Genomic DNA, 16565 nt, shown 5'->3' with positions numbered 1-16565 from the left:
CTTTATTTAAAAAAAAAAAAGGAGCTTGGGCTCCTGAGTCAAGCAAGGCTGGGTTCATGTCCTAGAGCATTTCTTGCAAGCTGTGTTACTTCATGCCAGTTATTTTATGCTCTGTACTGGAGTTTCCTCATCTGTGGAATGGGGATAGAACAGTTCTTACGTTGTTGGCTGTTGCGGTGATAAAATGAAGTAACTCGTACGAAGCGCTTAGCACAGTGCCTGGCACTGGGTAAGTGCTCAGCAAAAACTAGCCATTAACATTTTGGTGGGGACCACTCTCTCCTTAAAGTTCCCCAGCCTCATGGGGCACCTGGCTGGCTCAGTTGGAAGAGCGTGCGACTCTTGATCTCGGGGTTGTGAGTTTGAGCCCCACAATGGGTGTAGAGATTACCTAAAAATAAAATCTTAAAAAAAAAAAAATTCCCCAACCTCTTGTCCTCTGGGCCTCCTCCTCTTTCTGTGACTAGTTCTTGCTCCCATTTCCTCCCCTCACCCCTTACTCACTAGGTTTTGTCTCAGGGCTTTAACCATCATCTCTTCTTCAGGCTGAGGTGATCTAACCTCCTCTCCTACCGCTCTTCTTTCGTGAGACCCTGGACACTCTTGTATGTTCCACAGTCTCTTAGGCTCATCCTTGAGGCCTGCTGTCACTGCTCCCACTCTTGCCCCAGCACCTGACAGTGGCTGGACCCTATAACCTTTTGCATGAGGTTCTACCTTAAAAATAGCCATCAGAACTACTCTAGTGACTTCTACCTGCCAACACAGAAGATGTCCAGAAGAACATAGAGAAACATTTAAATTTGTGCAGAGAGCAGAGGGGAACATCTGGAAAACCTCTAAGTGTCCAGATAGGGCTTCATGGCACCCCGTAAGAGCTATTTCTGTCTGCCTCCCTCCCTGGGCTGTGAGCTTCTCAGGGCAGGGAAAAGGATTCCTCCCTTACCGGTCCTCTGGTGCCTGACGTGTGGTTAGTACCCAGAGAAATGTCCAATGAATGAAAAAGATTCCTGGCTCTGCCACTGGCTTTCTAAGTGACTTTGAATAAGGTCCTTTCCTTCTCTGGACCTCGGGGTCAAAATCTATAAAACAAGGACTATGTCTCAAGGAAGGCCTTTCAACGTTAGAGTGAACTTAGTGGCCAGTGGATGCAGGAGGGATGGGCTAGCTGGGGTGGGGTCTCAAGGTCTCGAGCACTATTCTGTGCTCAGGGATGGGCTCAGAGAGAGGGGTTGCCCTGATCCGTCTTCTTGGGAGCTACTCGGGCCTCGGTACTCTAGAGGAGGGGGTTTAGGTCAGTGAGGGATCACGGCCTATAATCCTGCAAATCCTAGGGGCCCACTCTTGGGTCCCCTTGCTGGCTTACCAGCCTGGTATGGGAGACTAGTTTCTGGAGGAAACTCGGGTACCCTGTCCTCCCCCCCACGCCTGCCCACGAACAGGCTGTTCTTGTTTACGACCCTCCTCCCGGGAGAACAGCAATTGCTCATCCCTACATGTGATTTGAGAGGGCCCGTCTTTCAGGCCTGGAGGAAACTCAAGCCCCAGCCAGCCACTTGGCATCGGAATGTTCAGCTGGTCCCCTCCTGGGGCTCATGTGACCAGGACCCAGCTATAAATATCAGAGGGGCCTCAGACCAAGACAGAATTCGGGCACCAGGAGAAGACAAAGAGGCTGGGTGGGTATTTCGTGACAAAGGCAAGACCCCAGGTCTACGTAGAGCGAGGCAGGTGAAGGAGGCAGCCAGGTGAACCCCCATACCTCCTGACAATATGGATTATAAATCAAGCCTGATCCAGGATGGGAACCCCATGGAGAACCTGGAGAAGCAGCTGATCTGTCCTATCTGCCTGGAGATGTTTACCAAGCCGGTGGTCATCTTGCCTTGTCAGCACAACCTCTGCCGGAAATGCGCCAATGACATCTTCCAGGTCAGTGCCGGGCAGCGCCGGGTCCTGGGCCCCAGGTGGCCGCTGAGTATTCCTGCGGTGAAAGCCATTCTCTCTTAGTCCAGGACTTCTAAACCAGGGCTGGCTTTCTCCCGTCCAGAGCGAAGCCCCAGCAGAGGCCTCTGGGCTGAAGGGGGCTCGGCGGCGGCGGCGGCGGCTCTGGCTGCCCTATTCCTCCTCCAGGGCGCCTGTTTCCCGTTCCCACCCTGCCCACAGCTCCCCCACCGCTGCCCTGAGCCCGCAGTCGACTCTCCAATCAGGAGTCAAATGCCTCAGGCGATAAGTGGGAGAGGAGGCGGAGAGGAGAGAGAAACCAGACCCCTGGGGCCGGAGCCAGCTCCCTGGTGGCAGGGGGCCCAGAGCTTTAGGAGGAGGAGGGTGGCCAGGAGACACTGGGCAGAAGGCGCATCTTCCCTCTAATATGGGGCTGGAGGCGATCCATCTCCTTAACAAAGGAATGGGAGGAGTGTCCTGGCAGGGAGGCCGGACTCAAGGTTCCCAGAAGCACTTTACAAAATGTTGTCTCACAATTTTATCTTTGAATTAGCAGCCCTCTGAGCTAGGTCTAATGATGCCTGTTGAGTGAATGGGTTGGAGGCTTGGGGCGACAAGGTCATTCAGAGGATAATCGTGACTTGAACCTAGGTCTGCTGACTCCCAAACTTGCTTGGGTGTTTCTCAGGGGCTCCCCGTTATAAGTGGGCTGGCTCTCATCTCAGGATGGGGAGCTCCAGGTCAAATGGTTTGACATGAATGCTTGGGGGAAGCAGGAAGAAGGACAATTGGAGATTGTCCCAGGCCTCACCTCTGCCCTTGCCACCTGCAGGCCGCAAATCCCTTCTGGACCAACCGGGTTGGCTCCGTGTCCATGTCTGGAGGCCGTTTCCGCTGCCCCTCCTGCCGTCACGAGGTGATCATGGATCGTCACGGAGTGTACGGCCTGCAGAGGAATCTGCTGGTGGAGAACATCATTGATATCTACAAGCAGGAGTGCTCCAGGTCAGTCCGCCCGGCTGCTGGCTGCCGGGAGCCCCTCCTTCCTTCCCAGCCAGTCTGGGCCCGGCTCTCCCAGGCTCCTTCCCATCTGCCGGGGATCCAGTGGCCTGGCTGCAAGAGCTACACTCCCCAGTCCAGAGAGCCATCTCTCTCTTGCTCTGGCAGAGCAGAGGCTCATCTCTATCCCCCAACACGGGCTCTCGGGGTCACTCAGTGAACGGGAAGAGCCCACACATTAGGTTGCCCTCTTAGGAGAGACTGAGACAGGAACCAGGGGAAGGGCGAGATGTGACAGGGAGAGGGACGCACTGGGGCCAGCTAAGTGGCCGCGACAAGCAGAGAAAAGCGCCCAGAGAGAACACAGCCGGTCTCTCTATAGTGAAGGTAACAGCTGTCATCACGGGCCCTGGGGAAGCTTCCTCCTGCTGATCCACAGCAATTCTGTGGACCAGGCACGAATTTCATCATCCCCATTTCACGGATGAGGAAGCTGAGGCTCAAAGAGGTGACGTCAATTGCCCAAGCTTTCCCAGCCGGGAAGAGAAATGGCCGAGAACAGCCTCAGAGATCTGGCCTCAAGCCTCCCTGTTTGTGAAATAGCAGCTCCGTCCTGGGTAGAATTTGTGGGATCGGAGTTTGTGCAGTGTGTGGCCTCAACCCGGGGAGAGACATGGCCACCAGGGGGCTCTTTACTAATCTGGACAAGACTTCCAGGCTCCTGCCCTCAGGCCCTTTGGTCCCAAACCGTCACCCAGTGCTGCCTGCAGGCAGTGTCCTGCCCAAGCACAGGGGACAGACCAGTCTTAGGGAGAAAAAGCCCTCACTGGGCGAACCGTTGGCGAGTCCGACTGTCACTAAGGCACGGTGGGAACTTGGGTGAGTCTTCGGCCTTCATTTTCCCTGTCTGCAGAAGAGGATGGTAAGGTTTGTTATTGTGACTCTCAAATAGGGTTTCGATGGGAAATGTTAAACGTATCAGATATTTATGGAGCACCTCCTGTGTCTCAGCGCCATACTAAGCATTTTCCGTGCATGACCCCTGTTTAATTCTCACGGTAATCCATTTGGCATTCTTTTTTTTTTTTTAAAGATTTTATTTATTTGACAGAGAGAGACACAGTGAGAGAGGGAACACAAGCAGGGGGAGGGGGAGAAGAGAAGCAGGCTTCCCGCGGAGCGGGGAGCCTGATGCGGGGCTCGATCCCAGGACCCTGAGATCATGACCTGAGCCAAAGGCAGACGCTTAACGACTGAGCCACCCAGGCGCCCCTCCATTCGGCATTCTTACCCTCATTTTCCAGTGAGGAAATGGAGGCTCAGAGAGGGTCAGAGGTTTGCCCAGGGCTACTCAGCAAGCGGTGAAGCAGGGAGGGAGCCTGTCTACTCCACGGCGAACGTTCCGAACTGGTATTACCTCTGTGTTGCTGGAGTTCAAACTACAAAAGTGCAGATAGAGTGCTGATCATTCTTTTTTTTTTTTTTTTAAGATTTTATTTATTTATTTGACAGAGACACAGCGAGAGAGGGAACATAAGCAGGGGGAGAGGGAGAGGGAGAAGCAGGCTTCCCGCCGAGCAGGGAGCCCAATGCGGGGCTCGATCCCAGGACCCTGGGCTCATGACCTGAGCCGAAGGCGGATGCCCAACGACTGAGCCACCCAGGCGCCCCTGATCATTCTCATAATAATAAAATCAATATGGCCCCTAAGTATGGCAGCCCCCTGCCCCGAAGTGTCGACCTATGAAGAGCATGTTATGTCTGAACCCTTCGGGGCCTTTCCTCATAGTCCAGTGGCAGGGAGAGCTGCCCTTTTTGGAGGGTCTGCTCTGTGCTAGGCTCTGCATACATCCCAGTAGCTCCTGGATAAAGCCAAGGCTCAGAGAGGTGAAATCACTTGCCCAAGGTCACAGAATGAGTGAGTGGCAGAACAGTCTGGATTTGAACCCAGGTGCTGATGCCTGGGCTTGGGAGAATGGGCATCGGGGATGGCAGTGGGCACGGGCACCGGACCCTCAGGATCTTACCTCACCTCTGCAGCTACTGCCATTCTGGAGCTCCCCTCCCCGGGGTGGAGGGTAGAACCAGGTGGCAAAGGGAGACCCCTTGCCAGCAGGGGGGGCCCTGGGCTCAAAGACAAAAGAAAGATAAGTCTGGAAAGGGACTTATTTAAGAACCTGGGGAGGTAATAATGCCTGGGGGGGGTGACCAGTTGTGCAAGGCTGTTCAGAGGTGAGGCGTTGACATGGATGGGGGACAGTCACCATCTGACATTTGTGAGATGCTTGCTGGGTTAGGGGCTGGGAAAGCAGCAGCAGTGTAGACATGGGGTTGGCTCTAAACGAGTGTATAGTCTAGCTGGAGAGGGAGGACTTAGCCCCCAAAAACCGAGCCTCAGATAGGAAGTAACTGATGCCCCGAGAGAAACAAATAACATACCAGAGTCCCTAAGTAGAGAACGCGACCGAGGGAGAAAAGCATTCTAAGAATGTGTGTTTGGGAAGGAAAAAAAACCTTCTGGACTTTAAGTCAAGGCTTAGGCTGAGCTGTTAGCCATCCCTGGGCTGCCCGGGTTCTGGTCGTGTGACTTGGGGCCCACACATTTCTTCCTTGTCGGAGCCTGGGGCCGCTCTCACGCGTGCTTACCTGATGTATTCTCTCCACCTGCACCGAATCACCACCTCCTCCCTGCCACACATACACAGCAGAGATGAGAAGAACCGGCAAGTTTCCCTGCTTCGATTGCGGTTACAGTCTGGTGGATTAAATATAGAACTCAGTGAGGCCATGAGTATAAACCGCTTTGCTCAGAGTCCGGCCTGCAGTAACCAAGCGCTACGGGGACTATAATTAGCGCAAGTGCACTCTTGCCCCCCCTGCCCTGACCTGATGGGTGGCCTTGGGCAAGTCAATTCACCTTTCTGGGGTGCAGTTTCCTCTTCTCAGAAACGTCTCCCGTCCCGACCCTGGGATTCTATAAGCTTTCCCATGTTCGGCACTGGTGGGGCCGAAGGCCAACTCTGTCACTGGCCTTGGAGTCCGAGGATATGAGGACAGCCGTGGTGTCGCTGGCTTTCCTGCTTCTGGGTCTCCAGAAAATGAAAAGGACTGAGGAAGCCAGTCACTGAGGGCTCAGGCCCTAGATCTGGGGTGGCACCCTGGAGCTGGGGAGGAGACAGGGACTCTGGACCGCCCCCCACCCCGGTCTGATTTGCGATTCTTCTCCACTGCAGTCGGCCCCTGCAGAAGGGCAGCCACCCCATGTGCAAGGAGCACGAAGACGAGAAAATCAACATCTACTGCCTCACGTGTGAGATGCCCACGTGCTCCATGTGCAAGGTGTTTGGGGCTCACCAGGCCTGTGAGGTGGCCCCGCTGCAGAGCGTCTTCCAGGGACAGAAGGTACTGGCCAGTGCCGCCTCTACCCCCAGCCTGGGCCTGTGGGGCACGGCCAGATGATTCAGGATGTGGATTTGATCCCTGTCCCTCTGCTGAGCCGGCCTTTCAGGAATAGTCCCTCTGGAGGGACTTCCCAGGCCGCAGGGGGAGGTGGCTGAGCTCATGGGTTATACTTAGAGCCACTTGAGAGCACCTGGGTGTGGCCACAGGGGAGAGAACAGACCCCTGGATCAGGCCACCAGGGTCCTCTCAGGCCACGACTTCTAAATCCCAGGGTGCTTTGGGCCCCAGATACCTCTTCCTGTGCTGATTACCTCTCCTGCGGCAGAAAGTGGCCGAGAACCTTCCCCCGGGGCCCCCAGGCCTGTGGGAGTCCCATCATCCTGCCCAGGCAGTAAGCTGTGGCCCCTCTTTCGGTACACTTTTTCCCTGCCTCCCACTCTTCTCTTGATCTCTCTCTTCTAGAACTCTCCAACTCTATTTCTTTTCTGCATCCCTTCTTTCCTAGAAACAAACCCCTCCTCTGACAGTACGTTGCTGTTGTATTTTGCTCATGTCTGCTTTTCTGGGCCTCATTTGTAATATCAGGGATGCAGTCTCTCTCTGCTGTTCTCTGCTCTGGACGTGAGCAGCACCTCAGAAAGAGGCTCTTTCTAGCAGAGAGGGGAAGGAGGGTGCCACTCCCGAGAAGACAGGCCCTGAGACTATTTCTGTTTCTCCTCTCCTGACCCGCCCCCTCCCCCCCACCCCTCGCCGCCATCTAGACTGAGCTAAGTAACTGTATCTCCATGTTGGTGGCGGGGAATGACCGTGTGCAGACCATCATCACTCAGCTGGAGGACTCCTGTCGAGTGACCAAGGTGAGGGGGAAAAGAGCTCTGTCTGGGGCCCGAAGCCTCTCAGTGCAGCCTGGTCTCTGGGGTGAAGGCTCACCTGGGGGTTGTAGCTACTGGTTGGGGCCTGGAGGCTGGGGTGTTCAAGCGGGGATGGTGGAGTGCGGACCAACTAATCCATTCATCCACTCATTCACCAAATGCTTCTGGAACACAGCTGTGTGTCAAGCCCCGTCAAAGGCTCTGGGGATGGGGTGGTGACCAAGACAGACCTGATCCCTGACTTCAGGGAGCATCCCAGCAATAATTCTCAGTATTTCTTCAGCACTAGTAGTTTTCAGAGCATTGTCTTCAGTGTGTGGTAGACTAAAGCTTTTCAAACTTTAAAGTGCATTCAGATCACCCTGGGATCCTGTTAAAATTCAAGTTCTGATTCAGTAGGTCTGGAGCGAGGCATAAGGTTCTGCATTTCTTTCTAACAAACTCCCGGGATTTGCCCAGCTTGCCGGTCCAGGGACCACACTGTGAGTAGAAAGACTGTAGAAGCAGAAGGAAACTTTTCTATCTCTGCAAGAGCATCCATGATTTTCCATCTCCACTTGGGGTGGGGCCTGGAGATGAGATTGGGGGGAAAGGATCATCATACTCCCGGCGGATGAAGAGTTGTGTGAAGGATGGTTTCAAAGGAAGGAGGGATGCATAGTTACTACTCATGAGATGCCACCAGTCTGATGAGATACTATTATTATGCCTATTCTATAGGTAAGGAAACTGAGACGTAGCCTCTCTGTTGGAGAGAAGGGGCCTCAACGAGGAAGCCAGTGGAGGAGGGGCTGTTTTTCCACCCCTGCTAGGACCAACTGAGGCAGAGCTTCCTGAATCCAGTCTTGATCCTAAAATGGGGGCCAGGGGGAGGGACAGAGTGACTTGGGAGCACACAGAGGGCCCAGAATCGATCATCCCATCTGACCCTGGAGTCTCTAATTTTGAGGAAGGGGCTAGCTTTCTCCATGACACCAGCCTCCAAACGTTACTGGTCTGCTAAGTGGCTACGAGACCTCGGCAAGTGTTTTCTTTTTGCTAAGCCTTCGTCTTGTCTTCTGTAAAATGGAGGTGTAGTAAGATCGCTTCCAGCTTCAGACCTGTGATTCCTAGGACACCCGGGGATATAGGGAGGAGGACCCCACAGGGTGTGACTCTTTGATTTCTGTCCCCAGGAGAACAGTCACCAGGTGAAGGAAGAGCTGAGCCAGAAGTTTGATGTACTGTATGCCATTCTGGACGAGAAGAAGAGTGAGCTGCTGCAGCGGATCACGCGAGAGCAGGAGGAGAAGCTCAGCTTCATCGAGGCCCTCATCCTGCAGTACCGAGAACAACTGGACAAGTCCACTAAGCTGGTGGAGACGGCCATCCAGTCCCTGGACGAGCCTGGCGGGGCCATCTTCCTCATGGTGAGCAGGATGAGGAGGCTGTGGGCGGTCACTTCAACTCACCGGCTCTGACTAAAGTGCAAGTTATGCTCCATCGCTGGTCACCCATGTGCCCCTGGGCAAGCCATTTAAAGCTCTATGCCTCAGTGTCCTCATCTGTAAAATGGGCATGCAATGATTCCTCCCTTCTTTCCTCTTAACTGATTTTGTGAGGATCAAATAAGAGATGTTTGTGAAATGGCATTGTAAGGTGCAAAATACAGTGTCCACATAGAGACTATTCACTGAGCACATTCTATAGGTCAGCCACAGAGGCAGAGACAACAGAGATGAATGAGACACAGCCCTGCCCTAGAAAAGCTTGTTGGGGCGGGGGGCGGGGGGTGGGTGCATAAAAGGATCAACGATAAGATTTCACAGCTCAATAAAAATTTCCTAAGCATATACTATGGACCAGGCTTTGGGCTAGACACTGGGTATAAAAAGGTCATTAGGGTATGATTCTCATCTTGGAGATTTGGGGGTTTAAGAGTGTTTAGAATGATACCCGGAAAATCCAAGCATCCTGCCATGACAATGGAAGGGTCCTAGAGTGATGCCCAAAACCCGTGCAGTCCATGAATAGAAGGAAAAGACCCAAGTGCTGTTCAACTCAGGGCAGGGAGCAGGTCCCAACGAGGCTAGGGAATGGCACCAAGGGCCCATCTGTGGCACCATCACTGGTTTTGCTGATTTCTTGGGGCCACTTCTTCTGCACTGCTAACCCTTTGCTCTCTCTCTTTCTCCCCACAGAGTGCTAAGCAACTCATCAAAAGGTCAGTGTCTCTCCAGGACTATGATCCAAGGCCCCAGCTCCCACCAGGGCCTCTGATCTCTGTCCAGTGGGCCTCCCCCTTTGCATTAGGTTGGCTGGGAGGGTCTTAGCCCAGGCTAGCTTTCCTGGCCTTTGCATCCCCTGCCTTCTTGGCCCCCCCATTCTGCTTGTGACTGGAGAGACAATACCCCACCCTCCAGGGGAGCATCTAGGTGCAAGGCATGGGTGTGGGCACACATACGTGCACTGATGTGAATTGGACCTAAGACACCCCCTTCTTTCACTGAGGCCCAGAAATCTCATCCTGTCCCCCTCTTTCTCTCTTTCTCCCCCACAGCATTGTGGAAGCTTCCAAGGGTTGCCAGCTGGGGAAGACAGAACAGGGCTTTGAAAACATGGACTACTTTACTTTGGACTTAGAGCACATAGCAGACGCCCTGAGGGCCATCGACTTTGGGACAGGTAAAGGAGGAGGTGGTGGTGGCATACGTCTGTTTCCCTGCCTCAGCCCTGGCAATCTGTTTCCCTGCCACCGAGCCCCACCTGGAGGCAGGTACACTAGCAAACAGCCAAATTCATGCATGAGCCCAGAGCCCGCACAGTACCTGGCACATAATTGTTGCTCAGTAAATTATGTATGGATCCACTGCAGGGAGGCACGGGGCAACAGAGCATATGACAACTGGAGTCAGGCAGATTGAGTTCAAATATTGGCTCTACCACTTGTTATCTGTGTGACCCTTGGTGAGCCCCTCTCCCTCTATGAGCTGCATTTTCTTTTTCTTTTGTAATTTTTATTTATTTTAAGTAATCTCTACACCCGACAGGGGGCTCGAACTCTTGACCCTGAGATCGAGAGTCGCATGCTCCTCTGCCTGAGTCAGCCAGGCGCCCCTGCACTGCATTTTCTACCTTTAAAAATTAGAGGTGGTCCTATTAATAATGACCACATCATGGTGCTCTGGCAACAAGTAAGAGAGCGATGCAGAGGAGTTAGTCAGGTACTAGACAACAAGTAGCTATTGCCTCAGGCTGGTCTTAGCTTCAGCTTCTGAATGATGCCATCTCTGATACGCGGGTGCCTTAATTTACCTGTATCGTGTCCTCATTTCTGTTTGTAATTACTCTATCATAGAGTACCTATAATAATTATCACAACACAACCGTAACAATAATAAGGGAAAAGTAATAAGGGGAAATGAGGAAACCAGATGAAGAGCAAAGATTTAAGAATTTGCTCAAGGGCACACGGTTGCAAGGTAGCTATTTAGCAACAGAGAAAGAGCAGATCCAATTTTGCTAAGTGTTGTATTGCTTTGAGAGGAGATGCTCCGAGGACCAGCTGAGAAAGACAGAACTGGCACGTCTTGTGTTGTGTCGCACAAGCTTTCAGAATCTGGTGTTGAAGCTATGCTCAGAGCTCCAAAATACCCCGCTCGTTATATTCTGTCATTTAAATTCATGAGGTAGTTTCTTTTTTTTTTTTAAAGATTTTATTTATTTATTTGAGAGAGAGAGAATGAGAAACAGCATGAGAGGGAGGAGGGTCAGAGGGAGAAGCAGACTCCCTGCCGAGCAGGAAGCCCGATGCGGGACTCGATCCCGGGACTCCAGGATCATGACCTGAGCCGAAGGCAGTCGCTTAACCAACTGAGCCACCCAGGCGCCCCATGAGGTAGTTTCTATCGTCGTCTCCATTTTGTAGTTACGGAAGTAAAGCCAAGAGAGGGTCAGTAATTTGCTGGAGGCCACACAGCTAGTAAGTAGCCCACGCGGACTCCACCAAGGGCCATCCGGCTCCCAAGACCCTGGGGAGGATTCCATGAGACAATGCGTGTAAGACATTTGGTGCACACACACACACACACACGCAGACACGCACACAAAAGATGCTTGGCACAACACTTGGCACATAGTAAGTGCTCAGCAGATGCTGCTAAGAGCAGTTAATTGTGATAATAAACAACAACAACAAAAAGCCCTGGGTTATGCACAGGTCCCAGCTATGTAGCTGGAAATTGGGCTGACATTTTGGAGGCATGAACTCTTTCAAACCTCTCCCTACACACTCTTGACAAATACCCTGGCTCTCTGGTGACCCCCTCAGGGGCCCAAAGCATTAAGGAAGAGGCTTGGGAGAGGGTGGGGGGGTGGAGAACAGACAAGTTCCCTGTTAGTGGAGCTTGAAGGCGATGTCCCAGGATGGGAAGGTGAGGACACAGGTCGCCGTCTGTCTGGGGCTCAGCTTCAGAGAGCTATCAAGGAGATGGCCCCAGGAGCGGCCCCCACCCCACAGCCACCCCTTTGTAGGCTGTGGAATGAGGAAAACTGGACAAGGAGTGCTAGGCAAGCAGATTTCAAAGGCTGAGCAAATTCCTTCAAGACAAGGACTCTGATCCCTGAGAACCAGGGAGTCCTTTCTCCCCAGGTGATGTGTCTCTGCCTAACCGGGGGACATGCAGAAGCACCAAGTGTGCTTCCCCCAAAGTCCCCTCTAGTCACTGGCAAGTCAAGTGATAGGAACTGCTGTTGCTACTAGAACAAATGGGTGTGTTGAACCTCCCTCCCTTGGAGGGGTGTGGGAAGGAAGGAGGAGGCCAGGGGGAGGAGGGAGAGGGCCTCTGTGCAGCTTAGGTATGGCAAGCTCGTCACCTCCGGGGCCACAGATGTCACCGCATGGCCATGTGGTCCCAACTGGGTGTGGGAAGGGGTTTGGATAAGTGCTGTCTCCAGCCTGGTGCCCCTTGGAGCAGCTCCTCTGAGGAACTGGCCCCATCCTAACACAGTTGGTCTTTGTCACACAGTTGAGGAAGAGGAAGAGTTCATTGAAGAAGAAGAAGATCAGGAAGAGGAAGAGTCCACAGAGAGAAAGGCAGAAGGTAAGAAATTCATCTACCTTCATTCGTTTGTTCGTTCGTTCAGTCATTCAACAACATGAAATCCTGACTGTGGGCAAAGTCCTGTGCTGGACTGTGGGGATGATGCCGATCTGTGGTGATGGTCCTAATATGTGTTTTATACCTTTTGAGGGTAAAGTCCTGTTCCCTTTATCCTTAGAGAAAACAAAACAAAACAAAACAAACCCCAAACTATTCATAATAAAAAGCTCTCATTTTATATCTAAATGACCTTCCTGAGTGGCAAGCAAAATACAGTATAACAGACATAAAAGACAAGGGACTTGGGAGCCAGGCTTGGCCCACTGAGAACTTTTGTTTGGCCAACACAACGTTTAAAATTTTTGAAATTAGCTGCCAACATTTTAAAAATTAGGAGATGGGGGGGGCAGGTTTTTTGGTTTTTTAAGAGAGGAAAAGAGAGAGAGAGAATCCCAAGCAGGCTCCAGGCCCCGTCTCACGACCCTGAGATCACGACCTGAGCCAAGATCAAGAGTTGGAGGCTTAACCGGCTGCACCACCCGGCGCCCCTGTTTTTTTTTTTTTTTTTTTTAAAGGAAACTTCAACTAAGAATCTGGATTTCCACCTTCTTGTGAAAATTTGGGAAGAACTAACAATGCTTGCACCCCTCCCTAATCCCAGAGAGCTGGCGCCGGGCAGGGGCCGCCCCCCTCTGCCAGTTTGCTCCGCCCACCGCTGTCAGCCTGCTGGCTTTACTCAGTCCCGGCCTCCGCCGGCCCCTGGGGGCATCTGATCATCCACGTGCCCTTGGGCAAGTCATTTAGAAAACTGTCTGAGCTGCATGCAGAGTTTTAACCCAGGTTAAAAGCCTGGGTTCTGAATCGCAGCTTTCCCACAGACGAATGGTATAATCTTGGGCTGTTCACAATTTTTCTGAGTCTGGGGCTGCTCATCTGTTCATGGGGCACAATATTACTGACCTCAAAGGATTCTAGGGAAGAGTAAATGAGATCATCATTTAACACAGCAGCTCATAGAAAGGACGTGTTTGCTAATTAGCACATGTTTGCTAATATCATTTTTCAAGCCAAGTTACTATTGGAACTAAATTCCAATCCAGTTGAAAAATACAGGATACTCTTTCGGAGTTTTGTGTTGGATGTGCAATCCATGGTGTTGTGACAACTAAATTCTAGAGGCCAGGCAGGAACTGGAGTCTGATAATTTTGTCACTGGGGCTTGGTAAGCCCTGGATTCCACTCCCGCCCTCCCCCCAGGCCCTGTCTCACCTTGTGTTTCTTTGTCTTTTTCTTGCAGGACGACAGTAAGGAGCTGGATGAGGGAGAGACCTTCTGAATGCAGAGAGCCTGGGGAGGGTGGGGATGGGCCCAGCTGCTGTGATGACAGGCCCAGGGTGGGAGGGGTCGGGGCCCCAGGAGGGGCAATGGGAAGGCATGTCTTCTCTCTGCTCCGAGAGCGGGGACTAGTAGTAGGACCCCCACTGCTGTGTCCAGCAGCCACTGAACCAGAATTGAAAACATGCTTGAAACAACCACACAGGACACTTTTCTACGTTGGTGCAAAATGGAATATTTTGTACATTTTTTAAATGTGATTTTTTTTGTATATACTTGTATATGTATGCCAATTGGTGCTTTTTGTAAAGGAACTTTTGTATGATAATGCCTGGTCATTGGGTGACCGGCTGGTGTTAGAAAGAGGGGAGGGAAGCCAGGCTGACAAAGCTGCCCTCTTCCTTTCCCGGGAGGGAGAGCTGGGTAGCACTGACAGGCCTAGAAAGTACTGTACTGTGTCAATGCCCATCCCTGACATAGTGGATGGCAACTGAGTTTGTGTTACATGTTGTTTCAATAAATGCACAACGCTCTCTTTCTGTTATTACCAAAAGAGCTGGGGTTTCATTCAGCCTGTTGTTCTGGAGAGAAGAGCTCAGCATGGGGGTGGGGGGGGACACGACCGGGGGAGGCCAGGACAGAGGGCCTGACCGGGTGTGTGCTGCAGGCTCGTCTGTTTCCATCCCATCAAAAAAGAAATTCTTTAAACTAGCATTTCCCAATGGGATCGCCATGGAAAACTGGCCCTGAGAGGGGGTCTGCAAGAAGCTGGTTCAATGCCTTGTTCTCTGGTTCTCCAGAACACCGAGACTGAAGCAAAGCCTCAATGCTGAAGCCTCGGTGTGACCCCAGGGCAGCCAGAGTGACGGGAAGTGGCAGCGGGATAGGAAAGGAGTGAAGCACATGCGATGCGGGGCATTACTGAGCTGGCCGCAGCTTCACCAAGAGCCTCCCCCGCCCCGCGGCTCGCTGAGTCACGTGAGATGTTTCTAGCAGGTCATAAAGAACACAGCACTGCTCAAAGGAGTGCATCAGAGGGAAGGGGGGAGGGAATTTCGCTCAGGATCGAAGTCAGCCTCCCAGAGTGTTAATTCCCTTGCACCTGCCAGGTGGCACCACCTGACCCCTTGGGGCAGCTGCAGGGGGGGAGGGGGGAGGCTCGAAGGCCCACCTGACTGCGGGCGGTGGAGGGAGCAGAGCTCCGGGGCCCAGTTAGGTTGGACGTGGGTGCTGGAGCTTTTGCTGCTACCACCAAAGGGGGCGCACCAGTGGCTCGGCGGGAGCCCAGACTTAATGCAGGGAACGCCAAGCCAGCCGCCAGAGCTAGGGGATGGATGAGGCCACGACCAAGGCCGAAGTAGCATCCAGGGTCTCCGGGAACAAGGAGCCAAGGGGCCAGCAGAGAGGTGAGGCTGAGCGGACCCGAGGAGGCACATTACTGGGTCTGAGACACTGCAACTTACACATTTGAGGAACATCGCAGTCTGCCCCACATTTCTGACATTCAGCAAGGTAAGGGCTCTGAGCAGTCCTGCCATAAAGAAACCTGTTTAACCTTAGACAATGATCGGAACATCTAGTTCATGGTGTTTGAAATGCTGCCTCTTGATATTTCCTGCTGGATTGAGTATTTAACCCAGCATTTCCCAGCTTACTCGTTCATGAGACATCGTCCAGAACTAGTGTCCTATGGAGCTCCCTTTATGAAAGTGTTTTCAACCCATCACGCCTCTGCCCATTTTCACTTTTGGGAGTTTTTCCAAGGCTACCTCAGTCCCTAACTTTGAATTTTTTTTTTTTTAAAGATTCTATTTATTTATTTGACAGAGAGAGACACAGCGAGAGAGGGAACACAAGCAGGGGGAGTAGAAGAGGAAGAAGCAGGCTTCCTGCAGAGCAGGGAGCCCGATGCGGGGCTCGATCCCAGGACCCTGGGACCATGACCTGAGCCGAAGGCAGATGCCTAACGACTGAGCCACCCAGGCGCCCCTCTAACTTTGAATTTTCAAAATTTTCTCTCATTTCCAGTCCTTTCTCAAGTTATTATTATTATTTTTTTTATCATTTGTGGTGTCTAAATAGGGTGTCTCTCCTGAGAGGATGAGGGCCCCCAAATGTGGGGTGACTGATAGGGTGGAAGTCGGTGGTGCGGGTGGTGACAAGAATTCACCTGAGGCGGGATGCCTGGCTGGCTCAGTTTATAGAGCATGTGACTCTTCTTCTTCTTCTTCTTTTTTTTTTTTTTTTAAGATTTTTTTATTTATTTGACAGAGAGAGACACAGCGAGAGAGGGAACACAAGCGGGGGGAGCGGGAGAGGGAGAAGCAGGCTTCCTGCCAAGCAGGGAGCCCGACGTGGGGCTCGATCCCAGGACCCTGGGATCATGACCTGAGCCGAAGGCAGACGCTTAACGACTGAGCCACCCAGGCGCCCCCTTCTTTTTTTTTTTTTAAAGATTTTATTTATTTATTTGAGAGAGAAGGAGAGAGAGCACAAGCAGGGGGTAGAGACAAGAGGGAGAGGGAGAAGCAGACTCCCTGCTGAGCAGGGCGCCCAACATGGTCTCAATCCCAGGGCCCCAAGATCATGACCTGAGCTGAAGGCAGACTTTTTTTTTTTTTTTTAAGATTTATTTACTTATTTGACAGAGAGAGACACAGCGAGAGAGGGAACACAAGCAGGGGGAGTGGGAGAGGGAGAAGCAGGCTTCCCGCAGAGCAGGGAGCCCGATGTGGGGCTCCATCCCAAGACCCTGGGATCATGACCTGAGCCGAAGGCAGATGCTTAATGACTGAGCCACGAAGACACCCCTGAAGGCAGACTGTTAACTGACTAAACCACCCAGGCACCCTGAGTACGCAACTCTTGATCTCAGGGTTGTGAGTTCAAGCCCCACGTTGGGCATGGAGCTTACTTAAAAAAAAAAAAAAAA

At 52.3% G+C, this 16565-nt stretch overlaps 1 protein-coding gene across 1 annotated transcript; it reads left to right on the top strand.

Moving 5' to 3' along the window:
* Positions 1 to 1607: 1607 nt before the first annotated feature.
* Positions 1608 to 13634, top strand: TRIM63 (tripartite motif containing 63). The gene is made up of 9 exons (XM_021684402.1): positions 1608 to 1932; positions 2777 to 2949; positions 6177 to 6345; positions 7107 to 7202; positions 8393 to 8626; positions 9398 to 9420; positions 9757 to 9881; positions 12224 to 12327; positions 13596 to 13634. Exons 1-9 carry the CDS (start codon positions 1774 to 1776, stop codon positions 13632 to 13634), a joined length of 1122 nt encoding a protein of 373 aa, XP_021540077.1. The 5' UTR covers positions 1608 to 1773.
* Positions 13635 to 16565: the final 2931 nt, after the last annotated feature.

The sequence above is a fragment of the Neomonachus schauinslandi genome, chromosome 4 (assembly GCF_002201575.2).
Source record: "Neomonachus schauinslandi chromosome 4, ASM220157v2, whole genome shotgun sequence".
Classification (NCBI taxonomy): Eukaryota; Metazoa; Chordata; class Mammalia; order Carnivora; family Phocidae; genus Neomonachus; species Neomonachus schauinslandi.
The sequence above is the reverse complement of the archived record's forward strand: the minus strand, read 5'-3'. Positions and strand labels throughout refer to the sequence as shown.

What these genes read in the sequence shown, in the direction of transcription:
- TRIM63 (XM_021684402.1), top strand. Translation starts at nt 1,774, where the DNA reads ATGGATTATAAATCAAGCCTGATCCAGGATGGGAACCCCATGGAGAAC. An exon ending in TACAAGCAGGAGTGCTCCAG is followed by an intron (nt 2,950 to 6,176) that starts GTCAGTCCGCCC and finishes TCTCCACTGCAG; the next exon opens with TCGGCCCCTGCAGAAGGGCA. An exon ending in GCGGGGCCATCTTCCTCATG is followed by an intron (nt 8,627 to 9,397) that starts GTGAGCAGGATG and finishes TTCTCCCCACAG; the next exon opens with AGTGCTAAGCAACTCATCAA.